Source organism: Cervus canadensis, chromosome 22 (genome assembly GCF_019320065.1).
Source record: "Cervus canadensis isolate Bull #8, Minnesota chromosome 22, ASM1932006v1, whole genome shotgun sequence".
Lineage (NCBI taxonomy): Eukaryota > Metazoa > Chordata > Mammalia > Artiodactyla > Cervidae > Cervus > Cervus canadensis.
Window position 1 is genome coordinate 7,875,549 of NC_057407.1, and position 17,188 is coordinate 7,892,736.

The 17,188-nt window shown below is 49.5% G+C and overlaps 2 protein-coding genes across 2 annotated transcripts; both read right to left on the reverse strand.

Moving 5' to 3' along the window:
* Positions 1 to 2,256: 2,256 nt before the first annotated feature.
* On the reverse strand, positions 2,257 to 6,556 carry LOC122424839 (serine protease 44-like). The gene is made up of 6 exons (XM_043443067.1): positions 6,472 to 6,556; positions 6,078 to 6,266; positions 5,668 to 5,827; positions 5,037 to 5,299; positions 4,448 to 4,605; positions 2,257 to 2,803 (listed from the first exon to the last, which is right to left on the reverse strand). Exons 1-6 carry the CDS (start codon positions 6,551 to 6,553, stop codon positions 2,750 to 2,752), a joined length of 906 nt encoding a protein of 301 aa, XP_043299002.1. The 5' UTR covers positions 6,554 to 6,556; the 3' UTR covers positions 2,257 to 2,749.
* A 5,467-nt stretch (positions 6,557 to 12,023) lies between these two features.
* LOC122424363 (serine protease 44-like) lies at positions 12,024 to 16,369 on the reverse strand. The gene is made up of 6 exons (XM_043442114.1): positions 15,769 to 16,369; positions 15,304 to 15,460; positions 14,366 to 14,631; positions 13,441 to 13,604; positions 12,754 to 12,867; positions 12,024 to 12,606 (listed from the first exon to the last, which is right to left on the reverse strand). Exons 1-6 carry the CDS (start codon positions 16,367 to 16,369, stop codon positions 12,505 to 12,507), a joined length of 1,404 nt encoding a protein of 467 aa, XP_043298049.1. The 3' UTR covers positions 12,024 to 12,504.
* Between the last annotated feature and the right edge of the window lie 819 nt (positions 16,370 to 17,188).

Consider the following 17,188-nt stretch of genomic DNA (forward strand, 5'->3'; position numbering starts at 1 on the left):
TTTCAGTTCAGTTCAGCTTACTTGCTCAGTCGTGTCCAACTCTTTGCAACCCCATGGACTGCAGCACGTCAGGCTTTCCTGTCCATCACCAACTCCTGGAGCTTGCTCAAACTCATGTCCATCAAGTTGGTGATGCCATCCTACCATCTCATCTTCTCTCCACCCTTCTCCTCCTGCCTTCAATCTTCCCCAGTATCAAGGTCTTTTCCAGGGAGTCAATTCTTTGCATCAGGGGGCCAAAGTATTGGAGTTTCAGGTTCAGCACCAGTCCTTCCAATGAATATTCAGGACTGATTTCCTTTAGGATGGACTGGTTGGATCTCCTTGCAGTCCAAGGGACTCTCAAGAGTCTTCTCCAACACCACAGTTCAAAAGCATCAATTCTTTCGTGCTCAGCTTTCTTTATAGTCCAGCTCTCACATCCATACATGACTACTGGAAACCATAGCTCTGACTCGACAGACTGCTGTTGGCAAATTACTGCCTCTGCTCTTTAATATGCTGTCTAGGTTGGTCATAGCTTTTCTTCCAATGAGCAAGCTCTTTCAGAAGGTGGTTCTATCCAGTCCCCAACCCCTGACCTAAGGGTCATCCTAATGACCACCTCTTCTCTCCCACCTGAGCCCCACATCCTATTTCTGCTCAGAGCCTACTCCCTGATTCACAACAGAAGTCCGTGTATGTTTGCCAGAAAGGGTAAAAATGACTCCCATTACACTGGAAGTTGCTGCTCTCATTTCTGAGAGGCCATGCCTGACGTTTCTAGGACCTAGAGGCTGATACTCAATATCGGAGTTACTTGAAATGAAATCCCTTGCCCACCACAGGAAGAACATTCTACTATCAGCAAACAAAGTGCACCCACACTGAGGCTGTAGACTTCCCAGGGCTTGGGACTTCTCCAGCAGGGGTTGTAACAGCTGCTTCCCATGTGGGATTTTCCCTCTTTGAAAAGACAACCGGGGAAGGAAAAGGGGGGCAGAGGCCCTGAGAGAAAGGAGTAAGGTGACAGAGGAGACGTCAGTATTCACTTTCCATTCACTCACTCACATTGCTACATCTGAAGCCTGGAGCTGGGAGGGGGAAGACTGAGGAGGAAGACACAGAGTCTCTTAAGCTTGGGCACAAAATGTCACCCAGAGGAAACCAGAGCAGGGAACCTGCCCAGGGCCACCAGAGTCAGGGGAGCCCAGGAGAAATCACATTTCACAGCCCAGGGTCATCCACAGGAGACACTCTGGGGAGGACTCAGTGCTCATATTGAGTCTCAGCCAATGTGGAGGCAGAGAACGGGAAATGAGGAGCCACACTGACAATCCCAGCAACAGAACATCACTGGAAAGAACAGGGGAGCTTGTTCTGAAAGAAAGCTGCATGTGAGAATGGTATGGAACAGTCAGACTCAGGCCTCCGAGTCCACTCGACTGTCCATTTCTGCAAATAACAGTACTAGAATATAACTGTGTGTACCTGATCACATCGGACTCTCTGCAACCCAATGGGCTGTAGCTGCCAGGCTCCTCTGTCCATGGGATTTCCCAGGCAAGAATACTGGAGTGGGTTGCCATTTCCTATTCCAGGGGAATCTTCCCAACCCATGATCTAACCTGCATCTCCTGCACTGGCAGGCGGATTCTTTAGCAATGAGACACCTGGGAAGCCCAGGGTTCCTCTGAGGGCCACTTATATCTGGAAGCTTGAACACAGACCAAGGAAGGACAGGTGGACAGGATGCAGAGCCTGGGGAAAGATCAGCAGCCAGTCCAGGTGACTATGGGCCCCTAGGTCTGCTGATTGAGACGCCGCACACACGCACACAGAGCCAGACCCTCCATCCTAAGCCTGGGAGAACTCAGCTCTTTGCGTTCAGGGTGTCCTGTCACCAGGACCACAGGGTCTTCTCCAGGCATGTCCCTCACGGGCAGCACGAGAGGGATAAGGCTGTGTGAGTGGGTCACGCCCTCATCTCTGCCTTCCTGCCTCCAGGCTCCGGTCCAAACTCAGTTCCAACAGCCCCACTTGGAGCGATGCTGACGCCTACAAGAGGAGCACTAATGCCTAACAGAGGCCGCTGGACTCACTGCCCAAGACACCAACAGACTTCCATCCTGGTAGACAGGCTCCTCATCTCCCATTTTCTAGAGAGTAATGGACACCATGAAAGGTCCCTCAGCTAAATGGGAAACTAGTTCTCTATAGCATGTTATATGCAACCCCACAACCTTCAGAAGAGCAGAGCTTCACAACACATAAGAGACTAAGCATTTATTGAGTTGACATCAGAAATCTCCACCCTCCTTAATGTCTCAACACAACTTGGGGTGAGCCTGGATGTGGCCACTGGAGCACTGGGAAGAGGGTTCCAAGACTGAGTTGCCCCAGGAAGGCTTGTGTGGCAGAAGCTGGATGGATCTACATGGGGAAGCAGGGGACCTTTTGCCAACCCAGACTACTGAGTCACATGCAGACGTGGTGAGGCCTCGTTCTCTCCCAACAATCACCATGTTTACTGATATGATAAAGTGTCAGACAATGCTGCTGCTAGGGATGATGTGAAGATGTTCTCCAAGATGTGGATGAAGCATCCTGAAGCATCACCTTGGCAGGTCACTGTCCATCCAGCTGGGATGTTTTCACCCACTCCTTCCCAGCAGACAAAGTGCGGCCATGGTGTAGCATGAATGAGGAAGGTTCCTGAAGTAGTGGGGCTGGGAAATTTCCAGAGTTCATTACCGCTGCCAACTCTCTGTCATGTGGATCTCCACAGGTCCAGTGGATCCCAAATGGATTTGAGGAAACAGCACTGAGTAGGAATGGGAGGGAAGAGGCAGTACTAGCGTGAGACTCAGAAACAGGAGGGGGAGTGGACCAGGGTGATCACAGGGTCACCACGGTGCTCAGGGCCAACACCAGACACACCAGTGGGATAAAGAATCCTCCTGAATCCAGAATAGAAGCCTGATTCATTGTACGATAAACCCAATCCTTGTAGAATCTAATGTCTGTGTAAATTACAGGCACTTCTTTCAAAGCACAGTGAACACCCCAGCTCACAATCCCCATCTGGATCCATTTGTCATTAAACTGACAGACCAGGGGACCCCCAGAATCTCCCTGGAGAAAAAAAGAGACAAAGAAACACAGGAATGAAGAGGGATCATCATCGGAATGGGCTGATAGTTCGCAAGGTCCCGGGAAGACAGGCACCAAGGTCTTTCCTCAGGGACCCACCAGGCCCAGGATTCCTTGAATGACATTTGAGAGCTGAACACTTGACCATCATCTGAGAAACACTACTCCTTCCCAGGTGCTCAGGAACCTACAGGAGCTATAAGGCCAGGAAGCCCTGAACGTCAGTCCTGCCGGGATATGTGCAAATTCTTCAGTGCCCGTAACCCTCCTCTGCCCCTGCCTCTCTCCAAACCTCCCACCACCCAGCAACTAAATGGGCATCCCCTAGTACTGTGAGTAGCTTCCAGAGCCTTTCTCAGGCTCTAAGGCCAGAGTCTATTCCACTGGTCAGTCCTGGACCTTCCCAGCTGTGAAATTCTCTATCATTCCAGCAAGGGGGGCTCCAGAGTCCTCCAGAGTCCTCTACCCTGAAATCTCTCCCAGTCCCAACTCGACACATTCACCTACCTCCTCTACCAGTGGCCCCTCTCTCCAAACACATCCAGACTTGCAAAACCCCCAGCTCACACACACACTGCACATCAAGGAGTGAGGTACACTGCTTGATGTTCCCCAACACTGTTCTGGTGGCCCACAGGCCTGCCTGGACAGGACCAAAAAACGCAGCTCTGCACCCCAGCCACACATTCTGACTCCAGCCCCTACTCTGGCCACACCGGCCTCCTCATTGCTCCAGGCCTGAAACCCACTCCCGAAACATGCCCAGTGCTTCAGACCTGGAGCCTCGGACTCACTGCTCCCTCTCCCACCAGTGATGTTCTCCTCTTGCCAGAATCCAGACCCTCATCCTCTGAGACCTGTCCCCTGTCCCCTGCTCAGGAAGGCTGCTCGGGGCAGACGGGAGGCTGTGGGCCCAGGGCTCCTACAGGCACTCCCAGGGGGACCTGGAACTTATGTCTTTGCAGGTACCACATCTGTATAATAAGACGTATAATGTCTACGTGGCAACGTTGTGAGCTGGATGACTGAGCTAACTGGCACAGGAAGTGCAAATAGAAAGAACTCAGTTATAGGAACTACATGATCATCATCACCCCCAACTTCACCACACCCTGGCAACACCCCCAGGATGGGACAGCTGCTCCCTATTGGAGGAACAGGCCAGGCTTGCTAGAGGTGTCTTGAGGGGTTCTCCCCTGAATCTCCTTAAGTAAAGGCTGAAAGAGGAGGTAGGAAATAACCCAGGCCCTGCTACTGAGGAATGAGTAAACTGCACAGCCTCAATACAGAAATGACAAGGGACCCATCAACTCACCTTGCAGGGACCTCCACTGTTTTCATGATAACCACAGATCATTCCTTTACCAACTACCTTGGGAAATGGATTTGTCTGTTTCTTGACCATCCTACTACATTTCGTGTGGTGAAGAATGAGTTGCTCAGTCTCCTGAAGAGTAGGTGATTGTGATGGCTCTACAGAGAGACATTCAGTAATAAGTGGATCTGTATGAGTAGGACAGGGCAGGGTCCCCCAGATCCCACAGTGGGTCTTGATCAGGGCATTCACAGTCTTTTCCTCTTAGAAAAGGAAGGACAGTGACTTTTGTCCCATTTAACACAGAAGGACCTGAGGCCAACTGCTGACATGGGGAGCAGACAAGGTAACAAGCAAAGCCAAGTCAGAAGGAGGAATGTTTCAGGACACAAAGAGACAAGGCTTCTTCCAAGGCCTGATACAAAAGCAAGTGTCGTCACTCTTGAGTATCAGCAATAGCAGTGATGGGTGTCTGTACAGGGCAGGGTCACAGACTCTGAGACAGGCAGTGCCCATGGGCTCCCTTCAGCCTGCAGGCCAACCCCAGGGCGCCAGACATCCCCCCTCAGATCCTGCCAGCCAGTCTCACCAAATTGTAAAGTTCGGCCCCATCCAGTCGCCCAGCACAGTGTCCCAGCTTTCACTTCAAAATCCTCTCCAGGGAGGCACACTGGCTGGATGTACGCAGAATAATTCACAGAGAGGGCCAGCAGAGCAAGGGCGATGTCATGCCTCATAGTGTGAGAGTTATAGTAGCTATAGCAAATGACGTCTTCAACTGGAATGACCACTGCATTTGGGGAATTCGACTGTAACAATGTGTCTCCTAGCCGCACTGTATATTCCTCATAGCTGTGGGAAGACAACAAGCCCCTCACAGGGATGCTGGAGGGGCCACACTCCCCTCCATCCCTTCCAGGTTCTTCCCAGCCTGTTCCCATCTCCCACCAGCCATCAGCCTTTTCCTCCCTCTAAACCACATCCCCTCCTCATCCCTAACCACTGGAGTCAGTGATTCTCCGAGTGAGGTCCCAGGACCACAGAACAGCACCCGGGATCTTGGTAGAAATCCAAGACTCATCTTTCACTCAGAGTGAATACAAACTCGAGGCTGTGGCCTCATTTTAAGGTAAAGAACAGAGAGACTGGGTAGGGGCTCAGGTAGGGGGCAGGCCTGGCTCCTTGTCAAGGCAGCCCAAGCCCACCACCCTGAAACTTACCCACTTACACAGTGAGCTGCCGTCAGCACCCAACGTGGCGCAATGAGGGTACCTCCGCATTTGTGGACATTGTTGATCTGCAGGCTCACCTGCCAAGGCCACTTTCTCTCTGGGGCTGGCACTCCGCCAACTATCCTCATAACCCGATGGCCACATGTTCCTGGGCTCAGTAAAAAGAAGGACTGGAGGTGAAGCTGCTGCCCACCTTCTAACACCGCCACAGCGTCCGCCACGTCCACCTCCTCCACCTCCTCTAACATCACCGACGCCACGTCCACCCCGCTTCAGGGCAGAGGCAGGCTTGCTCTCAATTCTGCCAGGACAGCCTGACCCTTCAGCACCCCGGCAGCCAGGCAGTATGCCTCAGGGGATCCCAGGCAGGCCTATGCCGTCCTGCACAGAAGCGGTACCTTCAGGAGGCAGCGGTTCAAAAGCAGGAGTCTGTGCAGGTTTCCAAGTCGCCCCCACTGGAGTTATGGGAGGCACGGGAGATACCGCGTGTGCTGAAACATTCACGGGTTTCGGGTGTCCTGAAGTTGAGGGGGCCCCCTGCAACGTGGGGCTCATTGTAGAAGCCTGCTTGGGTCCGTCACCCTCACCTGGGGAAGATGAAAGAACAATGCAAAGAGGAGCTGACCAGAATGCACCCCACCCATCCCTGGGCTCTTGGCATGGCACCCGGCTCACCCTCAAACCCCACCTCCCATCCCCCATGACCCACCCGCCGAATCCCATGACCCACCCCCACCCCAGACGAGGAGCCCAAGACCAGTCTCCTCTCATTCCTGCCCACCCGGGCCTCACCGAGAAGAGGCTGAAAGACAAGGAGCCAGACCAGGAGGCCCAAGGAGCCGCCGCCACAGCGGGGGCCACCTGGGGCCGCCATGGACGCTTCTGCTCGCCTCTGCGCTCTGCAGCGCCCCCTCGCGGAGGCTCCGCGCCTGCCCTCCTGCTGGCGAGATCACATGGCCAGACCCGGGTACGAATCCCAGACAGGCTCCTCCAAGATCTTCCCCTCCAGCTTATTCAACAAAGACCTATTCTAACTCGTGTTCTTAAGACTCCTGAACATATAATTGAGTTCTTCGCCTTAGAGATATTCTGGATTCTATCCCTCAGCGTGATATAACCACAGGAACCCTTTAGAAAAAGAAAGAAAAGAAAAGCAATCTGCCCAATGAATGATTTAAAGATTAAAAAAAAGAAGAAGAAGAAAGTATGGTAAATAGAAAATACAGGGGGAAACAGCAGTTTTGAGTCTGCATATAGTAGCATCTGCAATACATGTGAATGAGTAAAACATACCAGACAACAAAAGGACTTTCATATTGGAGGAAAATGCAAGGTCCAGAAATAGACTCTCTGAAGAGACAAACTTATACAAAGAGATGCAGACACATGGAAAATAAAGGAATAGAAAGGGAAATGCCAAGTCACACTGGTGCAAGAAAAAAAAAAAAAAAAGCTAGGAGTAACAATTTGGTTATTAGATGAAGCATTTCAGGCAAAGGTTGTATAAGGGGCAACGGGAATTACAGTAAGAACAAGACATGAGGAGGATGCAACGACAAGCCTTTAAAAGGTAAAGCATATGAGACCAACTTATGGGAACTGGGGCTTCTTATATACTACTCTTGGGAAGCTGACAACATACATAGGCAAAATTAAGCAAATATATAGACTATTTGACTCTCCCAACTCATCACCTAGACCTAACTGCACCATGATGAATTTTACAACTACCAACAGAGAACTCTCATTCTTATTGAACACATAGAGAACTTTCAGAATCAAGGCCCTCAAGAAAATCAATAATCTCAAGGAATCAATGTGTTGATTCTGTTCATGAGCCACACATCAATAACATGAAAATCAACTTGAAAAAAAAAAAAAATACTCTTCCTGAAACAAAGCCAAAACTCTAGATAATGGTCCTCCTTTAAAAATTAGGAAATTATTTTTTAAAAAATTAGGAAATCATGAGGGAAATTTGACATTTTGAGGATCCATACCAAGGAAAGCATTACCTATGAAATTGCATGTGATACAGCCATAGTAGTCCAAGAAAGGAATTTATAGCCATGACTATATCAGAAAACAAAGACAACTGATAACAAATGAGCTAACTCAACTAAAAATGGGGAAAGAACCATAGAGTAAACTCAATGAAAAAGTTTGGGAGAAAGGAGGAAATAATGAAAAACAGGAACAGGAAAAAATTAAATAGAGAAAAATTACAGAGAAGACTGACACAATCTGAACTCTGTTCTTTGAAAAGCCCAATAAGAGACAACATTTTAGAAAACAAGAGAAAAAACATATTACAAAATGAAAAAAGGGAAGCAACTTAAGCATATGTTTAATCCTTAAAGAATACTACTAAATGCTTCTGTGAACTCTCCTATGGCCAAGAGAGACCGATAGGCATTGCCCTTCCTGCCTCAAAAAGCCAAAAAATGACAAAAATATGAAACAACCCTTTTCAAGACACTGGACACCAGGCCACAAAAGACAGACTGCTGATTGAGTGAGTGAGCCCTCCACTGCCTCTGCTGACTGCCTGAGACAGTTTCAAGGCTGCCCTGCAGACAGACAGTGGGGAGAATTTCCAAGGAATTTAACTGCATCCCAAAATAAAGCCCAAGAATATTTCTAGGAAAATATCAAACACCAGGAAAAGGTCACAATGTCTGGTATCTAATCACCTAATACTCACCACTCAAGGAGCAAGAAAATACAACCCATCAAGGCAATAGTCAATCAATCACAACAAACCCAGAACTGACCCAAACGTTAAATGCACAGGCAAGAATAGTAAAACAGCCACTAGGACTGAGGCCTACATACACACTCAAACATTAGGTAGACATGCTAAAGATGTAAGGGGACTCCATCAAACTCTAGATATAAAAGCCTGCATGTGTGAGGTGAAAAACATACACTCTGATGGGATTAACACCATAATAAACATTTAGAAGGAGCCATTAACGAAATCAAGGGCATGACAATTAAAAAAAAAATCTCAAATGAAACACCAGTAAGAAAGCATAAAGAAACAGAGCACTGTGAGCTGGGGACTAATATATGGGTCACCGAACTTCCAAAGTGTTTCAAGACAGAAGAGACAAAAATATTGTAAGAAAAAATAGCAAATACTCTCCAAAAGTGATAAAAGCTGTAACTCCAGAGATCTAAAAAGCTCAATGAACATCAGAGAAACATGAAGACAAGAAGATCAAAGTACAGTATCAGAAAATTTCTCAAAAAAGTAAGAGGAAAAAAATGAAAATGACGGGACATTTTGTAGCAGATACAGTGCAAGTGATGTTCTTAGTTGAAGACACCAAAGATGTTGCTGGGCGTTCTTGTTTCAGCTCTCATATTATAAACAGCTGTCCTACTCCTAGTCTACTCACTGCCATATTTTTGCATTTCTGTGCGATTGTTGGTGATTTCACTGTCTCAAAAGGCTCCACCCATATGGCTGGAGTGCTGTCAGGGCCCCTGAGGGCTCCAGCCTGGGATGGACACTGCAGAGAAAACAGATGGGTCAGGTCACCTCCACACAGGTATGATCTACACTGCTGCTGGCCATGAGTTCAATGACACTGAATCAACGGAGTGTATTAAATAAAGTGCTTTTAAGCAAAAAGAAACATAAAATAAGGTCGCATATTTATCACTCAGTGAAAATGCTGTGATCAGAGGTTCCCAGGAGTCTAATCCTGCATTTGCCTGAGAAGCAACTCTTCAGAGGTGGCTAATTCAGTGCTCAGAGCTGCTTCATAGAACGTATCACCACAAGACCTGATGATTTTACCACGAGGTCTTAGGGTGGTTTGTCCCCCAGCAATAGGTAACTGAAGAACTTACTGAAAATCAGATTGTCCTACCTTGGCCTGGCCAAGGGTTCTAGATCAGTCCCCTGGAAACACACTTTGAGACAGATCTGTATGCCAGGGTTTGTTGAGGAGTGCTCTGGGGAGGATTCACACCTGGAAGGGAGCAAGTGAGGCAGAACTGGGCAATAGGAGAAGCTTAGCAGTCATGGGGTTGCAACTGAGGTCTCAGCTGATCCTCAAGATACCCTTCCAAGTTATCCTAAAAGGAGGCAAGGAGGCTGGGCCTTCACATTCCTGCTTGACACACATTTCACATGAGCTACCTGCTGCGAAAGCGTGTCATCTTGAGTGAAGCTCCCTCACTGGCAAGTGAGGGAGCTAAACCATATTCACAGATGCTGGAGAACAGGTGTGACTTAGCAGAAATGCCACACTTCACCACTGAGCTCCTGAGTCCTTTGGACATGATCCTAAGATCCTTGTCATTTGGAGACCTTGCTCACCATCTGATGTGACAGGATATTTCAGGGTGAATTCACACATTTTCTGGCCCACTCATGGACATTACTCAAGCCATTTCTCCAAGAAGCCCTGGTTTCTGTGGGTAGAAAATCATTATTTCAAACCACAATTTGGGCATTAGAAACAAACATCGGTATGCCTCACTACTCCTTATGACTGGAAATTCGCAGCATTTTGTATTGGGTTTTGTGTCCTTGTCCTTTGAAGTCCAATATTTTTACTAGAACTCACTTCCTACCTGTCAAATCTCCTCCTCTCCCTGTTACCTAGCTCTTTCAGAGGGTGGTTCTATCCAGTCCCCAACCCCTGACCTAAGGGTCATCCTAATGACCACCTCTTCCCTCCCACCTGAGCCCCAAATCTTATTTCTGCTCAGAGCCTACTCCCTGATTCACAACAGAAGTCCGTGTATGTTTGCCAGAAAGGGTAAAAATGACTCCCATTACACTGGAAGTTGCTGCTCTCATTTCTGAGAGGCCATGCCTGACGTTTCTAGGACCTAGAGGCTGATGCTCAATATCAGAGTTACTTGAAATGAAATCCCTTGCCCACCACAGGAAGAACATTCTACTATCAGCAAACAAAGTGCACCCACACTGAGGCTGTAGACTTCCCAGGGCTTGGGACTTCTCCAGCAGGGGCTGTAACAGCTGCTTCCCATGTGGGATTTTCCCTCTTTGAAAAGACAACCGGGGAAGGAAAAGGGGGGCAGAGGCCCTGAGAGAAAGGAGTAAGGTGACAGAGGAGACGTCAGTATTCACTTTCCATTCAGTCACTCACTCACATTGCTCCATCTGAAACCTGGAGCTGGGAGGGGGAAGACTGAGGAGGAAGACACAGAGTCTCTTAAGCTTGGGCACAAAATGTCACCCAGAGGAAACCAGAGGAGGGAACCTGCCCAGGGCCACCAGAGTCCAGGGGAGCCCAGCAGAAATCACATTTCACAGCCCAGGGTCATCCACAGGAGACACTCTGGGGAGGACTCAGTGCTCATATTGAGTCTCAGCCAATGTGGAGGCAGAGAACGGGAAATGAGGAGCCACACTGACATTCCCAGCAACAGAACATCACTGGAAAGAACAGGGGAGCTTGTTCTGAAAGAAAGCTGCATGTGAGAATGGTATGGAACAGTCAGACTCAGGCCTCCGAGTCCACTCGACTGTCCATTTCTGCAAATAACAGTACTAGAATATAACTGTGTGTACCTGATCACATCGGACTCTCTGCAACCCAATGGGCTGTAGCTGCCAGGCTCCTCTGTCCGTGGGATTTCCCAGGCGAGAATACTGGAGTGGGTTGCCATTTCCTATTCCAGGGGAATCTTCCCAACCCATGATCTAACCTGCATCTCCTGCACTGGCAGGCGGATTCTTTAGCAATGAGACACCTGGGAAGCCCAGGGTTCCTCTGAGGGCCACTTATATCTGGAAGCTTGAACACAGACCAAGGAAGGATGGGTGGACAGGATGCAGAGCCTGGGGAAAGATCAGCAGCCAGTCCAGGTGACTATGGGCCCCTAGGTCTGCTGATTGAGACGCCGCACACACGCACACAGAGCCAGACCCTCCATCCTAAGCCTGGGAGAACTCAGCTCTTTGCGTTCAGGGTGTCCTGTCACCAGGACCACAGGGTCTTCTCCAGGCATGTCCCTCACGGGCAGCACGAGAGGGATAAGGCTGTGTGAGTGGGTCACGCCCTCATCTCTGCCTTCCTGCCTCCAGGCTCCCGTCCAAACTCAGTTCCAACAGCCCCACTTGGAGCGATGCTGACGCCTACAAGAGGAGCACTAATGCCTAACAGAGGCCGCTGGACTCACTGCCCAAGACACCAACAGACTTCCATCCTGGTAGACAGGCTCCTCATCTCCCATTTTCTAGAGAGTAATGGACACCATGAAAGGTCCCTCAGCTAAATGGGAAACTAGTTCTCTATAGCATGTTATATGCAACCCCACAACCTTCAGAAGAGCAGAGCTTCACAACACATAAGAGACTAAGCATTTATTGAGTTGACATCAGAAATCTCCACCCTCCTTAATGTCTCAACACAACTTGGGGTGAGCCTGGATGTGGCCACTGGAGCACTGGGAAGAGGGTTCCAAGACTGAGTTGCCCCAGGAAGGCTTGTGTGGCAGAAGCTGGACCCTCACAGATGGATCCACATCGGGAAGCAGGGGACCTTTCGCCAACCCAGACTACTGAGTCACATGCGGACGTGGTGAGGCCTCGTTCTCTCCCAACAATCACCATGTTTACTGATATGATAAAGTGTCAGACAATGCTGCTGCTAGGGATGATGTGAAGATGTTCTCCTAGATTCATGATGCATCACCTGGCAGGTCACTGTCCATCCAGCTGGGATTGTTTCAGCCACTCCTCAGCAGGCTAGCACAACCCAGGTGTATTGTGGATGTGGTATTTTCCTGGAGCAGCAGGCTGGGGAACTTTCAAGGTTTCTTGCTTTCGTTTCTCAGTCATGTGGAGCTCCACACGGCCAGTGGATTCCAAATGAAACTGAGGATAGGGATTGAGTAGGAGTCAGAGGTCAGAGGCAGTGCTAGTCCAAGACTCAGAAACTGGAAGAAACATGACCAGGGTGATCATGGGGTCAGCAGGATGCTCCAAGGCAGCACCAGACACAGAGTCAGGCTGCAGTAGCCCGTTGAATATGTATGAGAGGCCTGACTCACTCTAGCAATGAGCCAATCCTTGTAGAAACTCACTTCTGTATAAACTCCTGGATACCCGCTGCGACCACAGCCAATGCCCCAGCTCACGATCCCCACCTGGACCCATGAATTATTAAATTCACAGACCAGGGGACCCCCAGAATCTCCCTAGATAAAGAGAAAGAAACAAACACAGTGATGGAAGAGGGACAACGTCATAACAGCCGAGTTGCACTGCAAGGCACTGGGAGGATGGACGTGCATGGGGCTCCCCAGGCACCACTAGGGCTCCCCCAGCCCCAGGTTTCCATGTGTATGAGATCTGAGAATTTATAACATTTACCAAAGTTGTGTATGTCATCAATAAAGTCTATACCAAAAACTGAATAGTCTCAAAGAAAATGTATGTACTCTGAGATATTAATAATGAATGAAATCCTTACCTGTTTACATTGCCTGTCATTTAGAAGAGGTTATAACACGTGACTTGTATTATTGGTATTTCATGCCTGAATCTCCCCTCCCCCACCCCATCTCCCTCTAGGCATCATCAGGTCCTCTCCACTGAAGCATCAGGTCAGACCAGCCCAGCAGAGCCTTGGTGGCTTGTCCCCTTAAACCCTCAACTTGAAGACAGGCGACAGAGGCACTGCCAGATCATGTAGGTCCTACCGCCTGTGGATCAGGAACATCTGGGGGGACAACCAAAATGCAAAGGCAGAAAAGGGCTCATGAACTCACCTGGCAAGCATCCTTTCCACTGGTGCTGGTGCCACAGACAGTCCCCTCCTTGACCATATTTAAGTGACTTTCCATCTTTTCTTTGAGCTTCTCATTACAAGCCTCATAGCGAAGAATGCTTAGCTCAGCCTCCTGAAGTTGTTCTGGAGAATCTGGTGATGTGTCTGTAGAGAGAATTCAGGAGTAGTTTATACCTGCCTAGTGGGACAAGACAGGTGCCCCCGGTACCCACACTGGGTCTCAATACAGTGTGTTCACATACAAACACCCTCTTAGGGGCAGTGGACATTGTTCCCGTTTGACACTACAGGACGTGAGACCCAGAACTGACATGGTGAGAGGGGTGGTAAGAATCAAAATCAAGACAGGTAGAGAAGAACTGATAGAGGCAACCTGAGAAATCAAAACTAAATATCTGTCACTCTGAGCATCGTTAGTAATAGCAACAGGTGTCCTGTCCATCAGCAAAGTATTTTTAGTTTAGAGCAGGATCAGACTCTCGAGATACATAGTGCCCGGAGAGTACCAAATCCACCCTCTCCCCAGGGATAGAAGTCTCTACAGTTTCTTCCAGAGGCATTCAATGGCCTCTTCTCAGTCACAGGAAGCTCCCTGTCCACCAAGACAAGTACTTCCAGTTGGGACAGTTCAGATTAGCAGACAGATCAACATCCCCTGAGTTTAAAAATCCACCCTGGAGAGAACCCACTTTGCTTGTCGCTCAAGCCCCCAGGTCCTGACATACTAACAAAAATTTGTAATGCCATCAAATCACTCCCACCAGCATCTTCTCCACCCTCCTCCCTTACCTACTTGCTAGAAAACTGCCTCCCTGTCTCTCCCTTTAGCTTGGAGGCCCACACCTGGGCACCAGGCAGCCCCTTCCCTAGCCCAAGTTTGCTGCCATCTTGCTTCACAGTCTCACCTTCTTCCCTTAGTTTTCCCCATCCAGTCACCCAGCACTCTGTACCAGCTTGGACCATGAAAGCCTTTTCAGGGAGGCACACGGGTTGGATGCTCGCGGAGAAATTCACAGGGAAGGCGAGCAGAGCAAGGGCAATGTCATTTTCGATCACTCCGACAGGATTAAAATATCTGTGGATAACGATGTCTTGGACTGGGACCGTGACTGCCATTGGGGAGGTGTGCGGCAAATGTATGTCTCCCATCTTCACTGTGTATTCCACGTGGCTGCAGAGAGATCCAGGAAGCTCTACACTCCCACATCTTCTAGGCTCCCAGCCTGGTCCTATCTCCAAAGCCGCTCATCAGTTACCTCCCTCCCTCCAGACCACATCCCTTCCCAGACCCCTGAACCAGTGGTTCTCAAAGTTTGGTCCCCAGATGAGCAGCACTGACATCACATGGGGGCTTGGTAGAAACACAAATTCTTAGGTCCCACTCCTGACCTACTGAATCAGAAACTCTGGGGTTGGAGACACACAGTTTTTGTTTTAACAAGTTCTGTGGGTGTACCCATGCTCATTAAAGTTTGAAACCACTGAAAGTAAAGCCAAATTGATCAGCTACAGTCCACTCCCCTTAAATATTTCCTCTTGCAAGTCTTTGCACACATACTGTTTCCCAACTGGCATCTCTCCCCACTTCTTGCCACTTGACTTGAAGGCTAATCAGCACAGGCTTTAAAAAAAAAAAGTAGCTTTGAACCTGATTTGGGGTTTTGACTTTCCAGCCTATCCAGGGCCCTAACATTACCTACTTCTGACTATAGCCTGAAGAGCTGTAGTCGGGGACTGTAAACCCTGTTCAGATGAGGAAGAGGAAACTCAGGAAGGGGTTAGGATAGGCTCCAGGCCACAGAGCCTGACCTGAAGCCAAAAGCCCAGAGCCCCCAAAACTCACCCAAATATGCAATGGGCCGCGGTCAACACCCACTGACGGGCAACGAGGGAGCCTCCGCATATGTGTTTTTGATGGATCTGCAGACTGACCTGCCACGGCCACTTCTTCTCTGCGGCTGGCCTTCCACCAGTTACCCTCGAAGTCCGACGGCCACACGCTAGAGCAGGTCAATGAAGAGAGAGGACTGAAAGTAAAGCCATTGATACCACCGCCTGATGAGCCTCCTAAGTCTCAGAACCCTCCAAACAATGCCATGTCCCCTCCGAGCCCCAGGTCAGGTCTGTATTCCCCTAAGACTCCTCAGAGAATGGCCATGCCCTCTCAGATCTCAGGAGCAGAGTTGGGTCCGCTCAAATAGCCCAGGGAAAATCTGTGCCCCCTGAAAGTCTCCTCCCCCAGGGCAGGGGCACCTGCCCCTCACACCGGGCTAGTTCTCTGCCACAGGGCTTGGCTAGGAAACATCACCTGAAGGAAAGACAGGTTTTTTGGTCACTCCTGGGGCCTGTGGGGGTGTCACATCCTTGTATGAATCAGAGTCACTTAAGGTAAACGCCACCAAACTGGGGGCTACCGAAGTCATACGGGACTCAGCGGCCCCGGAAGTTCCCGGGGCTCCTGCAGGAGGCAGCTTCCAACGGCGTGCTCCGGGGTCCTTGCGGCTCCCCCCCGAGTTAGGTGGAGAGAGTGAGGGCAGAGCTGACCTGCCCTGCGCCCCCTCCCCGCCCACCAGGGCCTCACTGAGCCAAGGTTGAAGGGCCAGGAGCCAGACCAGGAGGCCCAGGGAGCCGCTGCCGCTCTGGAGGACACCCGGAGACGCCATGGCACCTCTGGTAGTCGCCTCCAGGCTCTGCGGCGCCCCCTCGCGGCGGCTGCACGCCTGCCCTCCTGATGGCGGGGAAACAGGGCTCCGTGCGGGGAAACCCATCCGGCCCCGCCCCACCTGTGGGGTTACCAGCGGGGCGGGGCCTGGGCCGAGCAGGGCCACGGAGTTGTGACCCAGGCGAGTTCTTTCTCTTCCCCGGCTCTGAGCCGACTCGTTAATGAGTGACTCCCAGATGCCTGACATCCCCTGGCCAAGGTCCCTGGCCACAGAGAGTGGCAGCCATGCCACTGCCGCACAGAGATGCACCCATCGCTCCCTGTAGGGCTGGATTAGGCCTTTCCTGGCATCTCCCACCCCTTCTTGTTGGCAGTAAAAATTTTAATTCCTCGATATAAACGCTACACTGAACGTTAGCAACACTGAGTTAGGCGTGATACTGATCTCTTTTTAAAAATTGACATCCACATGAAGAGAGCCGTTGTTAAAATGCAAATTAAAATCACAGTGAGATATCACTACATATCTAATAGACTGGCTAAACTTTGAAAATTGTGACAACACCAAATACTGACATGGATGCAGATATGCTGGACCATTCATACACCGTGGTAGGAATGTAAAATATTCCAGCCACTTTAGGAAACAAATTGGCAGTTTCTTATAAAACAGAATGTACCATTACCATATGACTCAGTAATTGCACTCCTGGGCATTTATCCCAGTGAAGTAAAGATTTATGTACACACTCATACAGGCACAAACACACAAATACTTTTACAAATGTTTATAGTGGCTAAATTCATGGTAGCCAACATCTGGAGACAAGCTTGTAGGAGATAGAACAATGGCTTCCCAAAGAAATTCCCATTCTAATCACTGGAACTTGTGACTGTATTACCTTACATGGTAAAAAGAATGTGATGAAATTTAAAACTCTTGAGAAAAGAAGATTAACCTAGACTATATACATGAAAGTGGCCACGATGCTTTGCGGCTTCTCCTGTCAGGAGACAAAATCAGGGGCTTCCTTAGTGACTCAGTGGTTAAGAGTCTGCCTGCCAA

Bases quoted from the DNA above. Each gene is read 5' to 3' on its own strand.
- LOC122424363 (XM_043442114.1), bottom strand. From the start codon at position 16,369: ATGTCAGGCATCTGGGAGTCACTCATTAACGAGTCGGCTCAGAGCCGG. The intron at 15,461-15,768 runs GTGATGTTTCCT...GACCTGCTCTAG, and splicing joins AAAACCTGTCTTTCCTTCAG to CGTGTGGCCGTCGGACTTCG. The intron at 14,632-15,303 runs GTGAGTTTTGGG...ATCTCTCTGCAG, and splicing joins GCGGCCCATTGCATATTTGG to CCACGTGGAATACACAGTGA.
- LOC122424839 (XM_043443067.1), bottom strand. From the start codon at position 6,553: ATGGCGGCCCCAGGTGGCCCCCGCTGTGGCGGCGGCTCCTTGGGCCTC. The intron at 6,267-6,471 runs GTGAGGCCCGGG...CATCTTCCCCAG, and splicing joins TGTCTTTCAGCCTCTTCTCG to GTGAGGGTGACGGACCCAAG. The intron at 5,300-5,667 runs GTAAGTTTCAGG...GTCTTCCCACAG, and splicing joins GCAGCTCACTGTGTAAGTGG to CTATGAGGAATATACAGTGC.